Below are 27258 nucleotides of genomic sequence, written 5' to 3'. Positions count from 1 at the left end.
TCCCAAAGGAGAAAGTCAAGACTCCTTTGTCTGTAACACAGGCCTTTCCTCCCTCACATCTCCTCACACTTTGGGTTCCAACACTCACCTGTTTGTCATTCAAGAGGTTCCTGGACATTATCTGAGGTTCTTTATGGTTCTTTGCTATCCTTTCTACCTCGAATGTGCTTTCCTTCCCGTTCCTTGGCAAACACCATATCCTTTACTTCCCTACACATACTTAGGCTTCCTTCCAATATTAGAAACTTACAAACTCTATACATAACACTAAACCCCTTGTTTTTTACTACCTTTTGCCTAGAGCAAAATTAAGTATCCAAATTCTTACTGAATAAGTGGTTTACCTTGATGCCTGTTTTGTCTCAGGGATAATATTCTTCATGCCTGAAATGGCCTTTTCCTTGAAAAGTAATATAAAATGAAATAAAAAAAAATATCTATCTTAAACTGTTATTTCAGTTTAAAGCATTTACAGAAAACAGTGCTGGAATTGCCTTCAGAATCAGTTTCTGAGCTAGAAAGGGGTATCAACATTTCTCTGCCTTTTTGGTACACCTTTTATGTTGTTTGAACAACAAAAACCGAGGGATGGAGATGATCATCCAGCTTTTTTACCAACTCTATATGGTCTATATGGTCAGTGGCTAAGGACGCTGTGAAATGTGCATCTAGTTCTGAACACAACCACAAAGGCAGTTTTAATAGAATAAACATATTGACTCCCATGGTGGCTACCTGGAGGTATAAGTTCTGGTGTGCTTTAAAAAGAAATCAGTCTCGCTGCTTTATTATCATGTTTCTCATTTTGATATTTGCATTAGTTATTGTCAGTGACTGTTAATCACAAACTGATGGGAGAAATAACACATATTTCTTAAGACTACCCTGAAATATTTCAAAATCAGATTTTGTTTCAGCTCTCTAGAAAAAAAACATTTGAGAGAACCCTATTATTTGATTAAGATTCAAGTGCAAACATTTCTTTTAAACCACAGCTCTCAGGACATACTTTCAGTGTCAAATTCTCTCCACGGGATGCAATATTCTCGGATTTTTTATCCGACCGTGCACGTGGGCATTCCTTTTCTTTAGCCAGATCATTGAAGGTTGCACCAAGAGTGCTAATTTCTTCTTGCCGGGCAAAACTTCGCCTTGTAAAATTATCTAAATATGTAATCATAAAAGCATATTTTAAATGAAGATCATTCTTTCCTGTTCAAGCAGATTGAAATATTTTTCAAAGTAAGTTCTGCTATATTATATTCAATGACTACAAATAAGTACTGTATTCCAAATAAAAACATGGCTTTTATTGTTAGTAATTAAAAACTAAGATGAATTAGGAAATTCTAAATGACTCATAAATGTAAAAGCACAATTAACACATTTGAATAAGAATAGCAAAGGAAAGCTCTATATTTCAAATTATTAAAGTAGATTTACATGTGTGGCAGGAGAGGAGAGTATAGGATGAAGTTGGGTGGAATACTAAAACACCACTCCCCCCCTAACTTCCCCTCCCCTCTACACTAGAATCACTGCTGCATATAAGGTGGTAACTAATAGAGCTTAATAAAATATTCAATTAGGTTATCTTCAGAATCAAATCTTGTCTAATATTCTGATTTTCTAAATATTTCTGATTTTTTTCTAAAAAGTCCTAGAAAAAAGAAAATCACCCAGGACGTCTAATTCGATTTGTGAAAACACTGGCAAGCCAATGTCCATGCCGAAGGCTTACATTATAGTACATCATTTAGTGGTTTTCAAGCTGTGTTTTCTCAACCAGCAGCATCAGCATCATCTGGGAACCCAGACCCACTGAATGACAAATTCTGAGTGGGCAGAGCAATTATTTTTTTTTTTTTGTTTTATTGCTTAAAGTATTACAAAGAGTATTACATATGTCTCCTCCCCCCCCACCCCCCGGACATTCCCCCAGCCTCCCCTACCCTCCAATGTCTTATGTCCATTGGTTATGCTTATATGCATGCATACAAGTCCTTTGGTTGATCTCTTATCCCACCCTCCCGCCCCCCCAACCCTCCCCATCCTTCCCACTGTAGTTTGACAGTCTGTTCGATGCTGCTCTGCCTCTGTATCTATTTTTGTTCATCAGTTTATAATGGTCTTTATTATCCATAAATGAGTGAAATCATGTGGTATTTTTCTTTCATTGACTGGCTTATTTTACTTAGCATAATGCTCTCCAGTTCCATCCATTCTGTTGCAAATGGTAAGAATTTTTTTTGCAGCAGCAGCAGCATAGTATTCCATTGTGTAGATGTACCACAGTTTTCTAATCAATTCATCTGCTGATGGGCACTTAGGCTGTTTCCAGATCTTTGCTATGGTAAATTGTGCTTCTATAAACATAGGGGTGCATATATCCTTTCTGATTGGTGTTTCTGGTTTCTTGGGATATATTCCTAGAAGTGGGATCACGGGGTCCAATGGGCGTTCCATTTTTAACTTTTTGAAAAAACTCCATACTGTCTTCCATAGTGGGTGCACCAGTCTGCATTCCCACCAGCAGTGCAGGAGTGTTCCCTTTTCTCCGCATCCTCTCCAGCACTTGTCGTTTGTTGATTTGTTGATGGTAGCCATTCTGACAGGTGTGAGATGATAACGCATTGTCGTTTTGATAGAGCAATTATGTTTTAACAAGCACCCCTCCCACATGATTCTAATGCACAACAAAGCTTGAGAACCACTTGAGCAAAACGGTAAAGATACAAAAGCCTTGTCCATGTCCTCCTCCAGGAGCCCGGCTCAGTGGTCTGTACTAGCTCTCCAGGAATTCTAACACACACCGAAGCTTAGAACCACTGGTCTAGAGCTCTACCAGGGAAGCTCTGCTAGATTGGACCTCTAAGCTAATCCCTGTCCATGGCCATCCAGTGCAGCACTAAGAGAGGCAGTATCATATGCCAAGAGGATGATCTATAGAGTACCCGAGACTATATCAATTCCCTTTTCCGGGCAGTACTATCTTTCAGGCAAACCACATGTTTTGAGTGTTCAGATATCTGAGTTCATTCCCACTGGCATAAGATAAATACATAAATGAAAGCTCTGAAACAGCTCTAGTACTTCCTAGCTTTTAAAAAACAAAATCCTCAATCTTACATACCACTCGGGTTACGCCCCATTTTTCTGCCACTCTTAGTAGCCAAACTTTTTAAGAGACTCTACTCTCTCCTTTCTCTACTTCCTCACTTCCCAGTCATTCCTCAGCCTTTTCCACCTTCCACATCCAACACTCTATCTAAACTTTGTGGGTGTTACCAAAACCTCCAACGTGCCAAATCCAATCAACATCTTTTCAACCTTGTCTTACTTTGCTTCTCAAAAGCATCTGTTAATTGACACTACCCTCCTTTTTAAAACACTTTGCTCTCATGTTCCCAAAATAACACTCACTCATGGGTCTACTTCTTTGGCTTCTTCTTACTCAATCCTGGATCCTCTTAAATGTTCCCTCTGCTTTGAAATGGGCTCTTTTAGAGAAACTAAGATGGCGGCATAGATAAACACCGGGAAATAGTCGCCTCCCACAACAATTGAGAAATATCCCAAAGGACGGAGCAAACACCGCCCAGAACAACAGGAAGGCTGGCTGAGTGTAATTTCTACAACTAGAAGAAAAGAAAAGCACGCTGAGAGCCAGAGGAGCTGCGGAGGCTGAGTGCAGAGGTACGGCTGCGGCTCGCGCGCGCGGAAAGGGGGTGGCACCTGAGGACGCGGCTGTCTTTTTGAATCACAAGCTCCCAACTGCTCTGAACTCCGGTTCTGGGAAGTCTCTGGGGACCCAGGACTCATACGGGGAGAGGCTGCTCTGTCAGGCGGCAGCGGGCGAACTTGAGGGCGGATTTCCCTCAGAGGTGCTTGCAGCCGTTACCGGGACACTGAGACGCGCAACTCCGGGCGCGGAGAATCACCATAGCTGTTTTCTCCGCCCTTTTGACTCCCTGAGACGCCGCCCCACCCAGGCTGCGGCAGAGGCTTTTGCATATGAATGTACCTAACTACAGCCCAGCCAAGCAGACCCGGAACTTCCAAGAGAAGGCCCAAGGCCCCGCAGCGGCGTGCATTGCTTCACAGCTGAGCCTCTTCGTGGCGGCTCTGGCTGTGTGGCCTCAGGCAGGGGCTGAATTAGCACCTCCTTAGATCCAGGAGCCACTGTACCCAGTGGTCAGAGGGGGACCATTCTCCCACTTCAGACACAGCTGCTTCCCACAGCCAATTGGCCTGGAGGTCAATTCCTCCCAGTGATCCTACAACAACCAAGGCACCAAGAGTGCACCAAGAGTGTCCACCCCAGGTAACTGGGGAGGCTGAGCCACTGGGCCCTACAGGACACCTGGCGCGCAGGGCCACTCTATCAACACAGGGAAGCAGCCAAAATGCGGAGACAAAGAAACAGGTCACAATTGGCAGAAACGGAGGAGGACAGATGACTGGATATAGAGTTCAAGGCCACGTTTATAAGGTTTGTCAAGAATTTTATGGAAACCGCCGATAAATTTAATGAATCCCTCAAGGAGTATAGTGAGACCATGGAGGACATGAAAAAGGACCAACTAGAAATTAAGCATACACTGACTGAAATAAAAATTTACAGAGATCCAACAGCAGACAAGAGGATCCCAAGAATCAAGTCAAAGATTTGAAATACAAAGAAACAAAAAATACCCAACCGAAAAAGAAAAAAGAAAAGAGATTCAAAAAATATGAAGATAGTGCAAGGAACCTCTGGGACAACTTCAAGCGTACCAACATCAGAATTATAGGGGTACCAGAAGGAGAGAGAGGGCAAGATATTGAAAACCTTTTTGAAGAAATAATGACAGAAAACTTCCCCCACCTGGTGAAAGAAATGGACTTACAAGTCCAGGAAGCGCAGAGAACCCCAAACAAAAGGAATCCAAAGAGGACCACACCAAGACACATCATAATTAAAATGCCAAGAGCAAAAGATAAAGAGAGAATCTTAAAAGCAGCAAGAGAAAGACAGTCAGTTACCTACAAGGGAGTACCCATCCGACTGTCAGCTGATTTCTCAATAGAAACCATGCAGGCCAGAAGAGAGTGGCAAGAAATATTCAAAGAGATGAATAGCAAGAACCTGCAACCAAGATTACTTTATCCAGCAAAGCTATCATTCAGAATGGAAGGTCAGATAAAGAGCTTCACGGATAAGAAAAAGCTAAAGGAGTTCATCACCACCAAACCAGCATTATATGAAATGCTGAAAGGTATTCTTTAAGAAGAGGAAGAAGAAAAAGGAACTCTTACCATTTGCCACAGCATCGATGGAACTGGAGAGCGGATAAATACCACAAGATCTCACTTATTTGTGGAATATAATGAACAACATAAACTGATGAACAAGGACTGATCCAGAGACGGAGAGGCTTTGATTGGACTGTCGGGCCTTGGAGGGAAGGTAGGGGAGGGTGGGGGCAAGGAAGAAGGATCAACCAAAGGACTTATATGCAAGCATATAGGCCTAACCAATGGACACGGACAACGGGGGGGTGAGGGGATGAGCAGGGGGGGGGGGTAGAGGGTACACATATGTAATATCTTAATCAATAAAAAAATATTAAAAAAAAAAGAAATGGGCTCTTTTATAGTCCTAATCAAAATTTTACTTTACAGTTATAAAAATATTAAATTATATCCATATTTTCTGAGATCATTGTAAGAAACATAAATATGACTTTATAAAAATGTTACCCTCTATAAATCCAAGTAATATCATAGATATAGCCAAATATATGTACACTTTCCACCAAAAGTAATATATATGTGTGCTATGTTTCATTACAACTATGAACAAGCCACAGTATCATACAAAAACTTGTAAATTTACAAGTGTTATGCATATTTTAAAGTAACCATACTATAAATTCAATATTGAATCCTGATTTATTTTTACCTACACTTAATATTTAAGAATTTTAAGTCAGAAATTATAAACTGTTGCTGCTTCATTTAGTTATCTCCTCATTGAAAAATGTGAAGCCATGTCTAAGTATTTAAGGTCCTAAATCTAAGTAAAAAGTTTACTATCAATGAAAAACATATTTCCATGATTGACTCATAAACTTTTAATTTAAGGGCCTACTTCCAAGTTTATCTATGTTATAACTGAAGAAAATAAAACATTTTTCTACGAGACTTAGAGAAAAAGTAATATCAGGAAAAAAATAACTCACCAATTTTTTCATTCAAGCGCATAATTTTCCCCTGAGTAGGCTGTAGCTCATATTTTTTCTTTGCAAGGTATCGCTGAGTATTAGAAAGATCTTTTTCTGTATTTTCATATAAAAGTCTGTAAATATTTTAATAATAAAACTAATTCTGAAATTTTCATGTTTCATCAATCTCTTAGTTATTTAAATCTAAAAACTTTTTAAGAACAACAGTAAACATTTTCCTTTTAGCATTTTCATAAAACCACATGTGCTCTGACCTGGAATCAAACCAGTGACCTCTTGGTGCATGGTACAGTGCTTATCAACTGAGCCACACTGGCCAGGCGAATCCCTATTTCTTTAAAGCTCCTCATTTGATTCGAATGTGCAGCCAAGGTTGTTAAGAAGTGCCTCCTAATGCTGCTTAACTCAGTGGGGCAACAAGCAGAAAGTGACAGTGACTTCAGTCCCCCATACTGTGAAGTTAATGTGGCTGACACGATGACTACCGCAAAGCACCGCTTGACATATCTTATCTCCATGGAAAAAATATGTTCATAGGCCAAAATCATAAGACATTTGAAAGACCAGCTATTTAAACACACACACAGATTACAGGATACAACAGGAGCAGATATATTAGGATAAATACATTAAAAATTAAATTAGACTAGTAAACATATTAAAAGAGAAAGATATTAACAATGTGAAAAAAGAACCAAGGAAAAAATATATAATAAGTGTGAAATAAGTGTGAGAAATGTAGTAGTTGAAATAAAAAAAATATACATGATGCAAATAGCAGAATATATATATGTGTGTGTATATGGTCAATTAATGTTCAACAAATATGTCAAAGAATCCAATGAGAAAGGAAACAACTGGTACTGAACAACTAGACTGCCATGTGAGAAAAAAGTGAATCTGGACCCCAAGATCACACTATATATAAAAGGCCTAACACAAAAACTAAAACAATAATGCTTTGGTGAGAAATAATAAACATCCATGTAAAAAGTTTTAACCAATTTTAGCAAATATAATTCAAGAATATATAAAAATTATAATGCATAATGACCAAGGGGAGTTAATTTAGATGTACAAAGTTGGTTTACAATCGAATATTAATGTAATTCACCATATTAACTAACTAAAAATATAAAAATATATTTTAAAAAATATGTTTATACTTTAAATTAATTTAAAAAACAAACAAAAAAACAAATGTACACCAAAAAATCTCCAATTATATATCTGTCTGCTAAAATATTTTAATAAACTACTAAAAGGCTTTTGAAAAACCTCTAATGACATGGGAAAATGCTTATTGTATACAATTAAGTGAAATCACTTAACTATATCACTCAATATGATGTCAATTACACAGAAAGCTTATATACATAGAGATAAAAATATCTCTGGTTAGAAACAGACCTACATTAATAAAAGTCTTCCCTGGGTTATGGAATCGTGGGTGATTTAAATTTTCTTTACACTTTTCTCTATTTTCCAAGGTTTTTTTGTTGAGATTGTTTTATTTTATTACTTTTTAAATTTTACCTAAGATTGCAATATCCTTTTAAGCAGCAATTTTAAAAAAATGAAGGGAAGAAGACGAGTAAATTTCTATCCTGATAGTGACTCCATAGACCCTTGAAAGATCAAAGAGAAGACTCCAGGAACTCATGTAAACCAAGTATTCTCTGTAACTTAGTAATTTGTTTCACACTCACATGAATTACTATTTTTCAAATGTTCATAGATGCACTGAAATTCAACCTTACTGAATCTATAGAAATTCTATTTTTCACATCTACAGATACTAAAAGTAAAACAAAACCACTAGCATGGAGGTCTTCAAAAACTTATTCACTTGCACTTATTGCCTGGAAATTCTCCTGCTACCATATCAGTATGTAAGAAGCGCTAAGCACAGTACTTGACATTCAGTTAATAAGTTCCATTACATGTTCCTATTTCTCTATGACTTTTTATTATATTCTAAACCACCCCTTTTCTAAGCTACTGTAAAACCTGTGCTTTATGTCTTCTTACACTGCTCAGACCACAGAACATAGTTTAAGCTATAAAGGTAAATTAACAATCAAATACCAAAGTCAATCATGCTTGTACCCAGGATGGCTTTGTAGAAGCTATTTTTTGTTAAACATTGAGGTTTTCTCCAAATGGAAGATTGAGACTACTAAAAGTTTGAGTCCTTGGTAAGTGTGGCATTATCAATCTGTGGTTGATCTTGGGGAAATCATTTAATGTATGCTGAGTTTTCTACAACTGTTTCATAATAATCCTCCCCAAAATTCAAGTCAACAAATAACTTAATTACCATTTTAAAATACACTACAAAAAGCAGAGTTATTTATAATAAACTATTAGTTGTTCAAAGGCAATTTAGTTTACCTCAAAGAATTATTCTCTGCTTTTTGTCTGCCAAGTTCACTTTTTGTATCTATTGCCTTTCTTGCTAGTGATTTCATTTCTTTTCCCACAGTGGTTATTGCTTTCTTCGTCAAAGTCATATTTGACATTTGTTCCATAAGTTCATCATCAAGCTATACAAGGAGAATGACAAGGTTACTGCCATCACTAAAAGTGTCTTAATGATCTTCCTAAAGAGATATCCTCTCTTTGTGAAAACTGGTATATGACAAGATTCATACAATGATTAGACTTGAATACTGTGAAGGCTATATGGACAAAGTATTGTGGAGTAGGACCAAGAATAGTATATCCATCTACATTTCAATCTGGTTCAATTTGACTTTAGCATACATATCTATTTGCAGATATGACTTATTTGCTGCTTAACATTAATTATAGATATAAAATGGAATTATGAAAAAAATTTTCCCCATCTGTTATTATCATCATTATTATTATTAATCATTATGTCACATAGATTCTCCCCCATTGGCCAAGATGGCAGCAGGGAGAGGCTCTTACACTGAACCACCAAAAGCTAGAAATAATAATGGAGAGGATCCCAGGCACCAAAAGCTAGAAATATGAATGGATAGAACCCAAGTACAACACAAGCTAGAAAATGAATGCATGGGCCCCAAACACACCAAAAGTTACCAAGATAATTAGATAGGAAAATAAAAAAAGCCATCCCCTTCCTATCCCTACCAGAACCCCGGGCTTGAACAGGAAGAGAGATTGGTCTTTCGGATGGGAGTCTGCCATTCTCCCAGGTCATGTGGCTCCTGAATAAAAGCCCTTTCCTTTTGCATGAGCACCTGTCTCACAAATTTGACTTTTATTGAGCCAGGCAGCCAAACCTCCATTTATTTGTTCAGTTACAATTATAACAACATAATACAGATACATTTATAAACATATTCAATTAAATTTGGTAACAGAAAATCAAATTCTCTTGTTTATATAGTCATACTATCTCAAATATATATCCATAGTATCTCAAATCGTTGATTACTAAAACAAGGTGACGCTTCACAGTTAAATTCATTACATATATTGTTCTCTTTAATTTTTATTTCATCATAATTTTTTCTATCCTAGTTACTCTTTAGGCAGAATAATCCAGATTCCCTGCATCTGGCATTGTTATCTTTAATGAAAAAGGGAGATGAAAAAATCGCTAAAATCTCTGAGAATGCAGCCCTAATGATTTTTTTAAAAAGAACTCACTCTGCAATCTAACATAAAAAAGATTTTGCTCACATTTTTAAAAGAAAATAAACAACAAAGAATTGACAATTTACACCAGATATACCACCTTCAATATTTTAGGATTACAAACCTTAGTTAGAACAATAAAATAACTTCTCTGAACAGAAAAAAAAGGAAAAGGGGAAAGCTACTGACAGTTTATAGCCAAAAGTGCAAAAGTGATTTTTCTTTACATTAGGAACTGTACACTCCATATCCTCTATCCTTTGTTCCAAGTGAGCTTTCTCATAAAATGCTGTCTCTTGGGCAATCTGGTCAAAAAACATAAACAAAACACAGTGCTTTCAATGTCACTGCACTGAATTTCACACATGTTCCTATAGATAAAACTCTTTCAAACCTTTAGCCTTTCCCTCAGACTATCTCGTTCTGTGGTCATTCTTCGTAAACCAGTGAAGGCTATATCTCTTTCAGTCTCCACTCGTCGGAGGATGGCATGGGCTGTTGTTGACTTAGGAGACTTACAGCTTTTCATCATTTCTCGTCGAAGTCGAGCAATTTCTTCCTGTGCCTATTATTTAAACAGGTAGACTCCTATTTAACAAGCTTTAGAACAAACATAAATATAGCTATCTTATATCCAGTCGGTTAAAATCCAAACCTATTATCAATGTGCATGGAGTAGGATAATGGCATAATTTTGACTTTATACAAATAAATACCAGAGATGCCTCCAAAATGCAAATGGATGTATACAAATAGAAGTTTGTTTCGCAAAAAAAAAAAAAAAAAAATGTTTTAATTAATTTGGAGGCAGTCAATGCAAGAGAAAATTATTTACTAAGAAATACATATGGTATACTCTATTCACTTTGTGATATAATCATGAATTCAGTACAATTCAGGTAGAATACTGGTTTAAAAAATATTATCATAGTGTTTTAGTTTTTCTCTACATAAGTGTACATACCGTAGTCATTCCTAGCTACCTTGACCTTGACAGAAAGGCCCACCAATCCTTACTGACAACCCAACATATTCTCTAATACTGTTTAACCATCCTCGGTTTCAAATCTATTCTACATTTGCAGATGATTATATTTCCTACCGTGTGGCTTAAGTCCTTATCTTCCTTCCTCCCAATTGTAATTACTATCTATTCAGCTAGTCTCCAAGTCTCAGAGGAAGATAAATTACTTCCCAATTTCCATAAGCCTTCACCCGATTTCTGGACTTCATCTCCTGAAGTGTCTTCTAAGATATCCCTGACTCAACTATGATTATTTCCACTCACTTCAAATAGCACTCTCTCCCCTGGCTCTTTCTCCCCTGCCTTCAACCATGCAAACGGCTCTCATATCTTGGAAAACTGTCACTTACTCCTCTTGTGTCCATATGACTATCTTTATCTCTCATTTAAGTGTCTCTACCATGGCTTGTTCCTTACTACACACTTCCTCATCCCACTCTAACTTGGCTCCCACACCCATCACTTCGCAGGTCCTTACAACTAAGGACCTCATCAAATCTAATGGTTCTTTCTCAGTTCCTGTTCTTGATATTTTGGCAACATTTGACATTGTCTTCAACACAATCCTTGAAATTACTTCCTCCCTTGGTCTTATACCATAGTTCTGCCTTAGCTTCCTGTCTTCTTTCATAGTTTCCTCTATCCATTGAATAAAACTTCACTAGCTCTCATTCAGAGACTTCACCCACTCTGAAGGCTCAAAACTTACCTCTAAGCAGGTGACTTATAAATTTACCTATTCAGCTCTTGCTTTTCTCCCCACTCCAGTCCCACATTTCTTACTACCTGATGGCAATTACTACCTGAATGTCCTCCATCTTTCTGAAACCAAACACATCTTTTCCATCAATGACTTTCCTCATTCTTTTTCTATTATCATAATTCTTCAGTCACTCAAAACAGAACTTCAAACATTTCTATTCATCCCCCCTTTTGCTTAAATCAAATCTTGTCGAGTCTTCCTTGTTAGCATTCTAGCTTAGTTCCTGATGCCTCCCATGGATAACTGTAACAGCCTTCTAAAAAGTCCATGTTTTCTCCCTCATCCAACTCTTTTAAAGGAGAGATTGTTATAAAGAAGATAACATATAAAGATGTATGAGATAATACAAAATTGTTGAAATTGTAAAACTGTGACTTTGGTCATATTTCTTCTGCTTTAAAAATATAAACTGCCTATTGCTTATAAAGCAAAGTATAAACCAGTAAGGCCCAATGAACAGCCTTCTCTATATAGTCCAGAAGCTGGTAAACTACACTGGCACATAGGTCAAATCCAACCCCATTCATCCATCCCTCAGTACTCAAAACTCTACTGAGTCTAGGAAAGATTTCCTTAATCATCATAAATAAAAATATCCACTTATTTTCTTTTTACAATATCTCCTAGACCAGTGGTCGGCAAACTCATTAGTCAACAGAGCCAAGTATCAACAGTACAACAATTGAAATTTCTTTTGAGAGCCAAATTTTTTTAAACTTAAACTATATAGGTAGGCACATTGTTATTAACTTAATTAGGGTACTCCTAAGGCTTAGGAAGAGCCACACTCAAGGGGCCAAAGAGCTGCATATGGCTCGCGAGCTGCAGTTTGCCAACCACGGTTCTAGACTATTTACACTAAAATAACAAAAAATAAATACAAGGCAATATACTTTATCTCCCTAACTAGATTGACAACATAGAAAACAATGTCTGTGAATGTTTTAAACTGTGCTCCATGGTACTCCATGGCTTAATGAGGCAGTGGGATGGATCACAGCAGCTTTTCATTAACTATTCTACACTTCAAATCTCAATATAAAATTGTCTGAAGAAAAGGAATATGGCAACGATTTGAAAATCACTTATACTATATGTAAGCATAGGATTTACAAGGCAGAGGTTTCAGTAAAATAATCTCACACCTTACACTAATGCACACAAGGCTTCTCATTAAGGGACTTCCCTGCCCCCCAGCAGTGGTCTTATAATCCTGCATACATACACTGGCTCAGGTTTCATAGCACAGAAAGACACCCGGGAGTTCCAGTCAAAGCAAAGTAATCACCTACACACTTAGAAGTGGTAGAAGTGCTTTTTAAACTGCTCAAACTACAAATAAGAAAGCTAATTATAGAAGAGAATATCCATTAAATAGCTAATATAATGTTGAACATTTTAAATATAATAAAATCTTATTAAAATGCTGAGAAGAAACAGAAATGAATAAGACTAAGATTAGAAAGAAAACAGTACTGTGATTTAACCAAAAGGATTCCATGCTATGACATAGTATACCCTGGGCATTTATTTTATACTAGAGGCCAGGTGCACAACATTTGTGCACTGGAGGGGGGCGTCCCTCAGCCCAGCCCGTGTCCTAAGCCAGCAGGTGGACATCCCCCGAGGGGTCCTTAGGGCTCCCGCCACCGCCCAGCTTCTGTCTGAGTGGTGCTTTCCATGTGGGAGTGCACTGACCACCAGGGAGCAGCTCCTGCATTGAGCATCTGCCCCCTGGTGGTCAGTGTGTGTCACAGTGATTGGTCATTCCACCGTTAGGTCAATTTGCGTATTAGGGTATTATTATATTAGAATAATCCATTTCCACATGGGCCAATTCATCTTCAACAAGCTTAACTAAATGGCAAAGAGCAGACCCAAATAGGAGTCAGAAAATTTGGACTCTGAATCCTGTTGTTCTTGGGCAAATCAGTTAACCTTATTAGCCCTACCTCCTCATATATAATATGAAGCAAATAGGCCATACAATCATGGTATCCAAAGTCACTTTGGTTATTTAAAAACAGATTATTAACCTTGACTTCAAATTAAAGTAAAATCCACTGAGGCAAACTCTAAAACTTAAAAAAACACACACAGTATCTGCATCTTATCACTTTATTCCCTTAGAGTAGCAAGCTCATGACCTGCACAAACTTGCTGTAATTGATGATGTTGGTAATGTATGGAGTTTAATATCTGCTGAGTGAAGAAATGAATTTTAAGCTAAAAATAGAGAAACTACAAACTGATTTTACTCTCTGAAATTAAACAAATTATATGGCAGTTTCTAAAGTGACTGATAGTATATCAAAATTATATGTTAGCATTTTTTAATCCCCAATCTTGTATGGGTATGGGGAAATCATATATATGTGTGTGTGCACATATACTGTATTAGAAATATATTACATTTCATTAAAAATATCTCAAAAACAAAGGTATTTCCAAATGGTAAATTAATTTGATTGGCAGACTTAAGAATACCCAAAGAATTATATATCTCTACAATTAACTGTTTTACTTACATATATTGTTTCCTTATAAACAACTTTACCTGTTCATAAAGAAGGAAGGTCTTGTCTCTCTCAAATGTAAGAGTCTTGATATTACCCTGAATATCTGCCAAATGACGCTCATATTTTTCCAGCATGCATTTAAGTTCTTCACGGTCTCTTGTCTTCCAAAGCTCTACATCACAGTTTGTACCCTACAATTATTATATAAGAAATTTGAAATTCTTCTTTGACCTGTAGTATGAATAGAAAAGTACTACTGATGGCAGTACACAGTCTCCACTTAAGCAAACATCCTATAAATAAAACCCTAATATGCAAATCGACCTAAGGGCGGAATGACCAGTCGCTATGACTTGCACTGACCACCAGGCGGCAGGCACTCAATGCAGAACCTGCCCCCTGGTGGTCAGTGCGCTCCCGCAGGGGGAGCGCCACTCAGCCAGAAGCTGGGCTGATGGCTGGTGAGCACAGCAGCGGTGGGAGCCTCTCCCGCCTCCACACAGCACTAAGAACCCCTCGGTGAACATCCCCGGAGAGGTCCCAGACTGCAAGAGGGCACAGGCCGGACAGAGGGATCACCCCCACTTCACGAATGTCAAGCAACGGGCCTCTAATGACTATATATAAGGTAAGGAAATGATGAAAGAAAGTTTAAAATTCATCTCTTTTAAATTTGTATTGATTGGTATTAGAGAGAGCGAAAAGAAGGAGTGATAGAGGGATGGGAGGAGAGGGAGAGGGAAAGAGAAAGAAAGAGAGAGAGAGAGAGGCAGGCTGGGAGGGAGAGATCAATCTGTTGTTCCATTTAATGCATTCATTGGTTGCTTCTTATATGTGCCCTGACAGGAGATCTAACCCACAACCCTAGTGTATAGGGATGACACTCAAACCAACTGAGCTAGCTGGCCCAGGCCAAATTACCCCTCTTTTAAACAATTTCCCCCCAAATTGCTCCACATTTGTCTGATTACCTCCCAACCATGACAAATGCTAGGGACAGAGAACCAATTTCAATGATCCACTGTCCATCAAAGAGACCTCTCTTTGATATAGCAAGTCATGCTAATCAACCTGAATTACTTCCAGATAAGCCAAAGAATAGAAGTCAGTCTTTGAGCAACAAATTCCAAAATATTTATTTATAACTTTCCAAAACCTACCCGAGAAGATGGAGACGGGCGGCTTGGACCTTCAGATGTACTTTTGATCATCTTTCTCAAATTTTGAGCTTCACTCCTGTAGTAATTTCTGTCTGCTTCTAAAGTCTTGACAAAGGAATCAAGTCTGGAAGGAGATTTATTTTGTGCTTTTTCAATATCTAAAATTATCTTGCCAGGAAGGAAAAAATTAGACCATTATTTCAAGCTAAACTTCAGCATCATTTACTACATGAAGTCGAACACAAAAAGAATCCTTAAAAACAATAAATGTGGTAAGTTTTGAAAATAATTTTTAAAAATCGTAATTTTAAAAAAGCAGTTAGATATCTTTCTTCTCCAGCATTTCTGAATGTTCTATTTTTTTATTGTGACATAACATTTGACATTATTTTTTAATTCAAATTTTTTATTGTTTATAGTGTTACATAAGTCTCCTTTTTCCCCCATTGACCTCTCTCTGGCCGCTCCCACCCCCCAGCACATGCCCTCATCCCCCTACTGTCTGTGTCCATTGGTTATGCTCATATGCATGCATACAAGTCCTTTGGTTGATCTCTTACCTCCACTCCCGAAATGTTCTATATTTTTATTAACCTTAAACATACCCCAAAATTTATTCAATAATTTTGAAGAAAAAATGGTAAAGAAATTTCAGAGAGGCCAGAAATGTCCACAGATATGGTTACAAATCCTAGAAGTAAAATTAATTTACTTAGAATAACTTGTATAGCAACTAAGTTTTTTCACTAAGTATTCAAGGGATGGATAAATTAATGCTGGAAACATTTCTTTCACAACATTTATTTTACCAAAGCTATATTGAGAGGAAATGACAAATATATTTACAGAGGTGTTTTAAATATTTTAAATAATAACATTAAAATGTCTAAACAGCAGTTTTCATTTCACATTGTTAAAGAAAACATATTACTTAGAATTAAACTAAAAATTTGACTTACAGAAATTTATTACTAAGAATAAAATTTAATGTGTAGCCTAACCGGTTTGGCTCAGTGGATAGAGCGTCGGCCTGCGGACTGAAAGGTCCCGGGTTCGATTCCAGTCAAGGGCATGTGCCTTGGTTGCGGGCACAACCCCAGTGGGGAGTGTGCAGGAGGCAGCTGGTCGATGTTTCTCTCTCATCGATGTTTCTAACTCTCTATCCCTCTCCCTTACTCTCTGTAAAAAATCAATAAAATATATTTTTTTAAAAAAGTTAATGTGTAGACAAACTCATGATATATTTTGAGAATTAAATTACTCAGTTATCATTCTAAATCAATTAACAGCTAAGGGCATTAAAAAAAACAACCAAAAGTTCTTTCCACCTCTAGGAGTAATGATGACACGAAGCAAGAACAGCATTGCTCTTACAGATGGGAGCACCCTTGTGCACCCGGAAGAGAGAGCTGACTGTAGAACACAAACATTTTTTATTGCTCACAAAAATCATGAGAGTCAAAACATATGTACAATTTTTTGTAGTTTTACTATACTAACAAAATAAAAATTATTCCTTAACATCTATTTAAGAAAAATGTACTTACAGATCTAAGTCTTCCTATTGTATCTTCCAATACTATCATATTATTTTGTTGGCAAGTGAACTCAATCTGAAAATCGAGCCAAAAGAAAAAATGCTTGGATTTTAAATATTTGAGCTGATTTAACTGGAAAGAGAGCATCAAAAGAGTAAGCCACTTAAAAATAAAACATGCAGACAGTGAATATTTTACAAAAGAAAAGATACACTACCTCTTTATGTTTACCTAGGGGAGAGAAGGGGGTGTTAGTAGTAGTTGTGTGTGTGTGCGTGCACTTTGGAGGGGGGAGCACTTTATTTCATCTTTGATTTCAAATTACAGTCATGCTGGATAGAGCAGTCTTGATTGCAGGTACTTGCTTTTCATTACTTTGAATACTTTATGTCAATCCCCTCTGGCCTGAAGTGTTTCTGTTGAGAAATCAGCGAAGAGCTTTATGGGAACTCCTTTATAGGTGAATGACTATTTCTCTTTTGCTGCCGTTAAGATTTCCTCTTTGTCTTTAACCTTGGCCATTTTAATTGTGATGGTTTTGGTGTGGGTCTGTTTGGGTTCATCTTGATTGGGACTCTCTGTGCTTCCTGAACTCACGTGATATTTTCCTGAATCAGGCTAGGGAAGTTTTCTGTCATTTCTTCAAACAGGTTCTCTTTCACTTGCTTACTTTTTTCTCCATTTGGTACCCCTATGATGCAGATGTTATGTTTCATACTGTCCCAAAGTTCCCTTCAACTATGCTCCTCCTGTTTTTTTTTTTTTTTTTTTTAAAAAGAAGGTAATTAAGGACTTGTATGAATGCATATAAGCATAAGTGATGGATGTGGACAACAGGGGGTGAGGGTGTGGGTGAGGGCAGTATTGGGGGGATGAGGGGACATTGGGGGGATAAGGACACATTTGTAATATCTTATTCAATAAAAGGGAAAAAAAAGAAGGTAATTAACCTTTAGAGAGAGATAAAGGGAAAGGGAGCAAACATCGACGTGAGATGTTTTGATCCACCGAGCAGGGATCAAGCCCACAACCCAGGACTGTGCCCTGATGGGGAATCAAATCGGCAACCTTTCAGTGCATAGGATGACACCTAACCAACTGAACCATACCGGCCAGGGCTCAGTGGTGCAGTCTCCTTGAACTCCTGAGTTGGCTGCTCTAGGGAATGTCTTCTGTGTAGGTTATTTGGGCCCTCTTGTTGTAATTGGGTCTTGGTTGCTGTTGGCCTGTTTGTGGGTGGGATCAACGGTCAGGCTGGCTATGAGTCTCAACCCAACCATGGCATGTAAACTGCTGTGCAGGTGCAGTCTTGACATGTCTTGTTAGGCTCAGCGACACAATCATTAACCCTTCAGGCTGGTTGTCTATAGAGGTAAACCTGATCACCATGTAGGAGACACTGTGCAGGCACTGCCCTCCCCTCCACACACACACCCCCCCCCCCCCGCCCGCCTCAGGTGAGGTTGTTCCCTGAGGGTCTGGAGCCTGAGATACCTCGTTGTGTGTGCCATTTGTGTGTCTAGTTGGGTCAGCTCTGGTGTGGTCTGAAGCCCACCACTAGTTGTGTTGATTCTGGGTCCTCTTGGGTAGGTTTCAGATAAAGGTCACTGGCCTTGGGCTACCTGTCTATAGCTAGCTATCACTCTGTTTTCTGTTTGTGTCTGTGTCTACTAGACCTGGGATGGAGGTAGGTGGAGGGGTCGGGGGATCAACCTGTGTAATGGGTTGGCTTCTTCAAGCTTAGAGGTCAGGGCATATCTGTGGTCAGACAGAGGTTCCCTGAGGTCCCCTCCACCTGTCAGCTATTCTGCTTCTCCCCTAAGGTTGCTTGGTCTTCCTGCAGAGCCTTCTGAAAAGGTCTGTAGGATTAACCCAGGAGAGCCTAACCCAGGCTAGTACACCCCCTGCTTGGGGATTACACAGCCAGGCACTCAGTGAAGGGAAATCAGTCCCTGCTTCAAAGCCAAACTCCTGTCTCAGCCACAGTCTCCAACTCTAGTTCCATCTGTCTCCCTGACAGAAGCCTCCCTAGTAGCCAGTCCAAAAATCCCAGCTCTGCACAGCAACAATGACCCTGAGCCACTAAACCAAGCAGAAAATCAGCTCTGCATGCTACTCTGATTTCTATGTGGCTGTTCTCAGTGAAGCAGGGCCGCCCAAATTCCCAGTTCTGCTTGGGCTCCAAACCCTACAGTGCAAGCTAAAAATCCCAGACCTGCACTGCTCTTGTCCCCAGCAGAACGGGGCAAGAATGGTGGCTCCACAGATGGGGGGAGGTGCTCTGACTTTGGACTCAAGGTGGGAGAGACTGTTCCATTTTTCCCCAATCCACACAGTTCAGTCACTGACTAGGGCTCTGCCCAATGCCTTTCCAGAAAATAGAGGGTCTCTAAAAGTTACTGCTGGGTGCAGCCCATAGACTTCTTCGCTGGACCCAAACATGGTTGGTTGTGCAGCAGCTGGAGTCTAGAGCCAACTTCTCTGGCTGGGGCTGCTAACAACAGGAGCACTTCTTCACTTAAAAGGTGAGGTCCAAGTCTCCCAGGCAGACAGAATCCCTCTGATCCCCTTTGCCCAATGCTTCACGGGCTCTTCTTCCTGTCTCTCACTCTGAGTTGGGGAGCCCTGAGTGGGGTTGAGACCCCACACTCCCAGGCAGAGGGAGCTTTCCAGCTGCAATATCCCTCTGGCCTCAGCTGCCACACCTGCTCGAGAGGGGCTTGCCCTTTCCATGTCTGTGCTCCTCTTACCAGTCTCTCTGTGGCTTCTTCAGTGCTCCTGAGATATAATATTTCAGATCAGCTACACTTCAAGTTTTTCAAGTTGATTGCTCTGCACTGCGCTGGGAGCAGGTGCACGCAGTCTCCAGCTAAGCTGCAGCCATCTTGCATCCCTCAAGCTGCTTTTCAACGTCCTTCAAATACTTTAGTAGCATCCATGACAAGATAAATAAACTTCACAAGTTAAAAGCATACCATTCTTACCTACGCTCTCAAGTAGTTCTAAGAACCTCCTCAAGGCAGCATTGTTAAAAAAGACTGTGTCCTTACATTAAAGTGGTAACTTCACATATGTAAATATACCATTATTCAGACTTTCCACTAATTTAAACTTACTTACTCTTTCTAAATAAGTGAGGTTACTGCATATAAACACCATCCTCAAGTTCATTAACTCGGCTCTTATATAACTGTAACAAATAATACCTTCAGGAACACTCATGTTCTCAGCCTAATCATTTAATTGTTTTCATCATATGCTACCAGTAGTACATTAAAAAGATGTTTAAGAAATAACATGTAATGACAATTAGCTTTGGGGGAAACTACCTTATTACAGACACATTTACTAATTTGGTGCCTAATGAAATCAAGTCAAATAAGCACGTTAAAAATTCAATAGGTTGCTTTTCAGCTTTCAAATCCACTCTGTGTCTTCCTTATAAGCCATCAGCAATGAGAAACGAAACTGTCTCCACTTTATAATAGTGCTGAAATCCTCAGGTTCTAAATTTCACGGCGGAGTAATAGAAACTCAATCAAGAAATGAAATGTTATCAAAATGTCACAGAGCTACAGTAATTAAAATAAGGTAGTAGTGGCACATGAATCAATGAAACCAAACAGTACAGAATTTTTAGCCACACTCATATGTGAATTCGGTAGCTGCTAAAACGGCACTTCAAGTCAGTGACTAAAGAAAGGACTAGTTAACCCTAATTCATAGTAGAACAAAAAGTAATCCCAGAGGATTAACACTGTTTAAAAATTATTAAAAAGTATTAAAAGAAAACTAGAAAATAGTCTTGTAGTTCTTGAAGTGAGAAAGCCTTCCTAAATAAGAATCAAAATGAGGCGAAGTACAGAGGATTTTTAGGGATGTGAAACTACTCTGTTTGATAGTATAATGGTGGATAAATAAATGTTATTTTACATTTGTCCAAAACCACAGAATGGACAACACCAAGAGTGAACCTTAATGTAAACTGTGGATGCTGAGTAATAATGACATGTCAACACAGGCTCATCGATGTAACAAATGTACTGCTTTGGTGGGGGATGTTGATGATGGGAGAGGCTATGCATGTATTGGAGCAGGGAGTATATGGGAAATCTCTGTACCCTCTGCTTTGTTTTGCTATGAATTTAAAACTGCTCTAAAAAATAAAGTTTATTCAAATTTTAAAAACAGGAAGAGAACCTCAAAAGAATAAAACAATTAAAAGATTGGCAACACGACTACCTAGAAATATACAACTTTGATTTAAAAATCTTTTTCTAAAGTCTAAAATATATTTTGGGTGTGAACACAAAAAAAGAAAAGGAAAAAAGAATAGGAATATATGTATCATATTGGTAGCCATCTGTGCAGAGAGAAGGATTAGGGAGAAAGAGAAATGTCCTGTGTACAGAATATTCTTATTGCTTAAAGTTTTTATCATTACTACATCTTACTTAGGAAATTATCTTAGCAAAAATTTTTAAAATAAAATGTAAGACACAATATAATTTAATCCCAGAACAGACATTTAAATATATCAAACCTAAAAAACTTTCAGATGATATGAGAATGTCACTTTTTCCATTGCATTTAATAATTACATGATGTAAAGTAGAATTAAAATCTTCATCAGTAGTCAGATGTTAACTAGAATGACTGTGGTCATTTCAATAATATATATATCCTATCTAATCTAATAAAAGACAACAAGGGTAATTGACCGTACCTTTGCTATGCTTCCCATGGGCTAATCAGGGTGATATGCAAATTAACTGCCAACAAAGATGGCGGTTAATTTGCATACGTAGGCTCCAAGTGGTGGAGCAAAGCCAAATGGCCCCGAAGCCGGCTGAGCAGCGAGGCCTCACAGCCCCGGGATCAGCGGAGCCACGAGGCCTGATGGCGGTGGGGGGGGCCTCTGGCTGGAGCCCAGCCAGAGTGAAGGCCTGGGTCCCGGGTGCCAGAGGAAAACTGGTGCCAGCAGGAAGGCCTACTGCACGAATATCTTCGTGCAACAGGCCTCTAATAAATACACACACACACATACACACACACATATATGTAATCATTATATATGTAATCATTATATATGTAATCATTATGTTGTACACCTAAAACTAATATAATGTTATATGTCAATTATACATCAATTTTTTAAACCTATCAGTGGTAAATCTAATACCTTTGCTTCTTCAGCTTCCTTGTTGAGGATATCCACCACAAAACTTTTCTCTTTTTCTAGTTGCTCTGCTAGTTGGTCAATTCTAATCAATTCTTTACAAAGATGCTCATTGTGGCTCGTTAAATTGTCTATTGACTGCTTACCACCTCCTCAGTATCCAAGAGTTTGCTAACATATCTTCCAAACCATGATTTGTCTGTCTGAGATCTTCAATCTGTTATCATTAAAAAGAAAATAATCATATTGAAATATTTCCTTAGCTTCCCCTCTAAAAACAACCAGGTGACTGGAACCAGAAATGTAGGTTTGCTTCCCTGGCAAGGAGACTGAACTATCTATCTTTTTTTGCTTTATAAATTTTATGCCATGTGAGTATTTTCCCTTCTGAAGAAATAAAGAACTTAATTACTTTTGATTTTCAACCAAGCTATTAGAAAAATTGTCAAATATTTATATCTGTAATAAAAGAAACCACGGTCTTAAGATTATTTCATTTTAATAATTAGTATCATCAATTAGGCCTTCCTTATAACTAAATTTCTGTTGTTACCTAAATATGTTAACTGTTCACAAAAGTCCTTTTGAACGCATCAATAACTTACTTGACTAAGCTAAATACCAAATCAATCAAATATTTGTGACTAATGCAGAAGATCACAAATTTCCTTTCCAGCCCACTATCAAACCATCAAGGAATGAAGAAAAGACCTTTCTATCACAAAGACATCCAAACGCCTTTAAGGGGGAAAATGTATGTATTAGACCCACTGAACAATGATTGTATGTCAGGAACTATGCTAAATTCCAAAGATACAAAGCCAGGTTAGGTATCTGCCTTCAGAGAATTTATTGTTTACTTGGGAAAACACCAATAAAATACGTTAAGTGCCATAAAAGAAATACCTATGAGATAAATGGCACAGAGATCCTTCTCTATAGTATTTGCCTCTCACTGTGTATTTAACAAACATTTCTTGAGCACCTACTATATTCAATGCACTGTTTTAGTACTCTCTGGAAGATGTAAAAATATGAAAGAAAAAAGTCTCGGTCTTTTAGAAGCATCTAAAATTGCAAGTCCCTCATCTAATTGTATTCAAATTTATCCACATTAAATTTAGTAAAGCCTCACTTCTTGGAGATATGGACTTTACCTTGGCCCTGTGGAGGGCCGCCTGGTTCACATACTCCTTATTCTGCAGCATGGTGATGATGGGCATGACTTGGCCAATATGCACCCTGGTCACTGTGGCCTGGGGCTTCCCAAAAGCACCATATAGATTGGGAACAGCATGCGGTCAGACATGAGTGTCCACAGGAAAGGGCTGTGTCCAGGGTCCCTTAGGACAAGAGCCAGGGCCTTAAGCTAGCAGGTTTCCATTTACAGTGGGGCCTTGACTCACGAGTTTAATTCGTTCCGTGACGGAGCTCGTAACTCAAATTACTCGTATGTCAAATCAAAAAGTGAACGAGTGAGACACGTGATGCTGGGCTGATGTTGTGGTGTTCACTGTGACGTTCGCTGCGCCAACTAGCGGTGGGGTATCTGAAGCTGGTTCGTAACCCGAATTTTAGCTCGCAACTCAAAGCAAAAAATCGGCCGAGAGACGGCTTGTATCTCGAAAAACTCATTAGTCGGGACACTCGTAAGTCAAGGCCCCACTGTAAATAAAATCATTCCTCATCCCAAGAATCTGGAAGATCTCAATTTCAATGAGAAAAGACAATCAAGATATGCCAACACAGAGATGAATTAGGTATTACACTTATCTGACAAGGCTTTTAAATCGGCCATCTTATAAATGCTACAGCAAGTAATTTGGGGCATGCCTCAGACACACACAAAAAAAACAGAAAATCTCAGCAAAGACCTACGAGATAAAACATAGAGACCTTTTCTAGGTCAGGAAGTTGGAATCACAGGGTATGTTACCTTTTCATGTTGGCTTTTTTTCACCGAGCAATATGCTTTCAAGGTTCCTTTACATCTTTCTGTGGCTTGATAACTCATTTATTTTTATACCTCCATGGCATGGATGTACCACAGTTTGTTTAGCCATTCACTTATTGAAGAATAACTGAGTTGTTTCCACACTTTCCACCTGGCTCTTGTGTTCTAGTAAGCTTCCTGGGACACTGCTCAGCTAGAAAAGAGGGACACTGCCTTGATCCCGCTGGGTGGGATGGCAGTCCAATTTCTACCCGAGGCTTTCAGGGACACCGAGGAAAGGTGAGGCCCCTTGATGCTGCGAGGCAGGGATGGAAGTTCAGGCTCCTCACTAGGCCTCTGCTGATACCACAACAGCTAGGAAGAACAGGGATGCCTCGTTACTGCTCTGACGAGTCCTCCACAGCCACTGTGGGTGGGTGAGCTTGTTTCTATTGGGTCATGCTAAAAGCCCTAACTCTGCATTATGTCTCCTCTGACTCCACTCCAGCAAGGAGGATAGGGGCCTCCTCGTACTGCCAGTTGGGGGTGATGTGCAGGCTCCCCATGTCGTTTCCACTGGCAGTAGGGAGTTAGGAACTGCCCTTACTGCCTTGTAGGCACAAAAGTTTTAGTTCTCAACTCAGCCTTCTTCTTTGATACCACCTTGTCGGGATGGAGGAGTTGGCAGGGCTTGGGGTGGACTATGAGGTGCAGCTGGAGCTCCTGACTGCAGCCTGGCAAGGGTAGAAGTCTAGGCTCTTTACTTAGCCCTTGCTGGCAGGAATCGTTTTTTCCATTGTGTTGCTTAGGGCAGGCAGTTATTGTCTAAAAGTAGTCAGCCTTGCTAGGCTGTCCCTTTCCGCGTCCTTTGGCTAAAGAAAAAGACAGCTTTTCTGATATCCTTCTTTGTCTGCACCTATTGTTTCGAGTGCCAGTTTCTCCAGCACTCTGTCTGGAATATATGGGGCAAACAGAAAAATCCAGGAACTCACGAATGTGTCATTCACTGTGTGTTGAGGTCCCTAACTCGACTTCCTTCTTCTCACCTCTCACTGTCCTATGTTTTATGCATAATGTTCAGGGTTTTTTAGCTGTACTTAGTAGGGAAAATAAGGAAAAGTAAGTCTACTCTTTCTTCCTAGAAGAGGCCGTTTCCTTAAATGGCATGTATTAAGACCTACACCACAGATCAGGCACCAGGAAAGTAGAAACAATACCAAACTTGTAGTTCAGAGAACTGGGTTCAAATCCTAGCTAACTGGGGAGTTCAGAGGAATCCTAGCTCTATCACTCATTAGTCCAGTATCATAATTCTTTAACCTCTTGGAACTTCAGCTTCCATGTCTGTAAAAATAGAAGTAGCATCACTGTTTCACAAGGCTGGGATGAAGTAAGATTATGTACTTGAAAGCACCTAATATAACACTGGGCACATAGTTTGCACTCACTGACTCTGAATCTGTGTGTGTCAAAATGGTTAAGATAAAAATGAAATCATTTTAGACCCATAAAAAAAACATAAAACCAGCACTGAATTAATATTTATTCTCCATCTCCTTAATTTAAAATACACCCGAGTCCAAATTAATTCTGAGAAATACATATATAATAAATTAAATGTAACCTGTAATTTCAGTGTAGAGATGAATTTATCTTGATTTCTGACTTCTTGTTCAAGTGGAGAGTGTTCTGGTGTTTTACAGTTTCAGAAACTGGAGTCCCTAGACCGAAATCATGTTCTTTGTTGGTAACCTAGTGGAAAGAATGGGCATAATACTGAGGCATTCAGTCAAGGAAGGCCTGGGGCGAGGGACAGGGGCAGTCTAGAAGAGGGGGGAAAGGAGACATGAATTACTTTCAACAATAGAGATTAAAATATATTTTAGTGTAGAAATAATAGTAAAAAACAGCTTTGTGATTTCTCACAAGTTTTGAAAATTAACAACATTTTTAGATACATTTTCAATTGTTTTTAACCTTGTCACACCAGCAAAGATTTCAGCAAGCTTTACTTTCTTAAAATTTTGTTATAGCCGAAACCAGTTTGGCTCAGTGGATAGAGCGTCGGCCTGCGGACTGAAAGGTCCCAGGTTCGATTCCGGTCAAGGGCATGTACCTGGGTTGTGGGCACATCCCCAATAGGAGATGTGCAGGAGGCGGCTGATCGATGTTTCTCTCTCATCGATGTTTCTAACTCTCTATCTCTCTCCCTTCCTCTCTGTAAAAAAATCAATAAAATATATCTAAAAAAAAAAAAAAAGGAGAGAAAAAAAAAGTTTTGTTATAAAACTTTTCTTGTATTTTTCAAATATAAAACTATATTAAACATGCCTTTAAAAAAATACATACCCCATCCCATCCTCTTGTTAATCACTCTACTAAGGAAACACTGGGTCAGCTGCAAATTAAGTAGTCTACCGCTAGGCCTGTTTTCCAAAATGGTCACCGTTCACCACCTATTTATTGTTGCTTTGGGATATGAACAAAAATGTTTGCTACCCATATCACAAAGGGCTGACTTCCCTAATTTATAAATAATTCCTATAAATAAAAAAGGAAAAGAAATACCCTAGTAGAAAAATTGGCAAAATATGTATATTTCATATATATGGATTTTAAATAGATTTAAAAATATTCAATCTCACCATTTAGAAGAATACAAATTAAAACAACACTGAATACTATTTTTTAATCATCACATTGGCAAAGATAAAATAGTTGGAGGTACTTAGCATTCTTATATATCACTGGCGGCAGCGTAAATTGACACAATATTTATGGAGAAGTGGGGCTCATTCCAGGGGCACAAGAGTGGTTCAACATATGCAGATCAATCAGTGTAATATACCACATTATAACAAAAGGAAGGATATAAAACATATGATCTTATCAATAGATGCAGAAAAAGCATCTGATAAGATACAATATTCATTTAGCCAGACACACAATGGAGTAAAGATAGTTGCTTCAGTAAATGGTGCTGGCGCCCAGCTTATGTAGCTCAATGGCTGAACATTTACCTATGAACCAGGAGGTTGCAGTGTCATACCAGGTCGGGGCATATGTTTGGGTTGCAGTGTGGGGCATGCAGGAGGCAGCCAATGGTTGATTCTCTCTCATCACTGATGTTTTCTCTCTCTCCCTCTCCCTTTTTCTGTGAAATCAATAAAAATATTTTTTAAAAATTAAAAATAAGTAAGCAAATGGTGCTGGGAAAACTGGAAGGCCATATGCAAACGAATGAAACTGGATTACAGTTTGTCCCCGTGTACAAAAAATAAT

The 27258-nt window shown here is 38.7% G+C and overlaps 1 protein-coding gene across 1 annotated transcript in view; it reads right to left on the bottom strand.

Moving 5' to 3' along the window:
- Positions 1 to 15377, bottom strand: part of LOC308534731 (testis-specific gene 10 protein-like) — a gene marked incomplete at both ends in the record, with an annotated part of 32156 nt that extends 16779 nt beyond the window's left edge. Inside the window, 8 exon segments of the mRNA XM_081113292.1 lie at positions 345 to 400; positions 1010 to 1164; positions 6225 to 6340; positions 8622 to 8773; positions 10088 to 10165; positions 10255 to 10425; positions 14205 to 14357; positions 15327 to 15377. Of these exon segments, the coding sequence (XP_080969418.1) occupies positions 345 to 400; positions 1010 to 1164; positions 6225 to 6340; positions 8622 to 8773; positions 10088 to 10165; positions 10255 to 10425; positions 14205 to 14357; positions 15327 to 15377 (932 nt within the window).
- Positions 15378 to 27258: the final 11881 nt, after the last annotated feature.

This window comes from Myotis nattereri (genome assembly GCF_964212035.1).
Source record: "Myotis nattereri genome assembly, chromosome: 18".
In the NCBI taxonomy this organism is placed as follows: domain Eukaryota; kingdom Metazoa; phylum Chordata; class Mammalia; order Chiroptera; family Vespertilionidae; genus Myotis; species Myotis nattereri.
The sequence above is the reverse complement of the archived record's forward strand: the minus strand, read 5'-3'. Positions and strand labels throughout refer to the sequence as shown.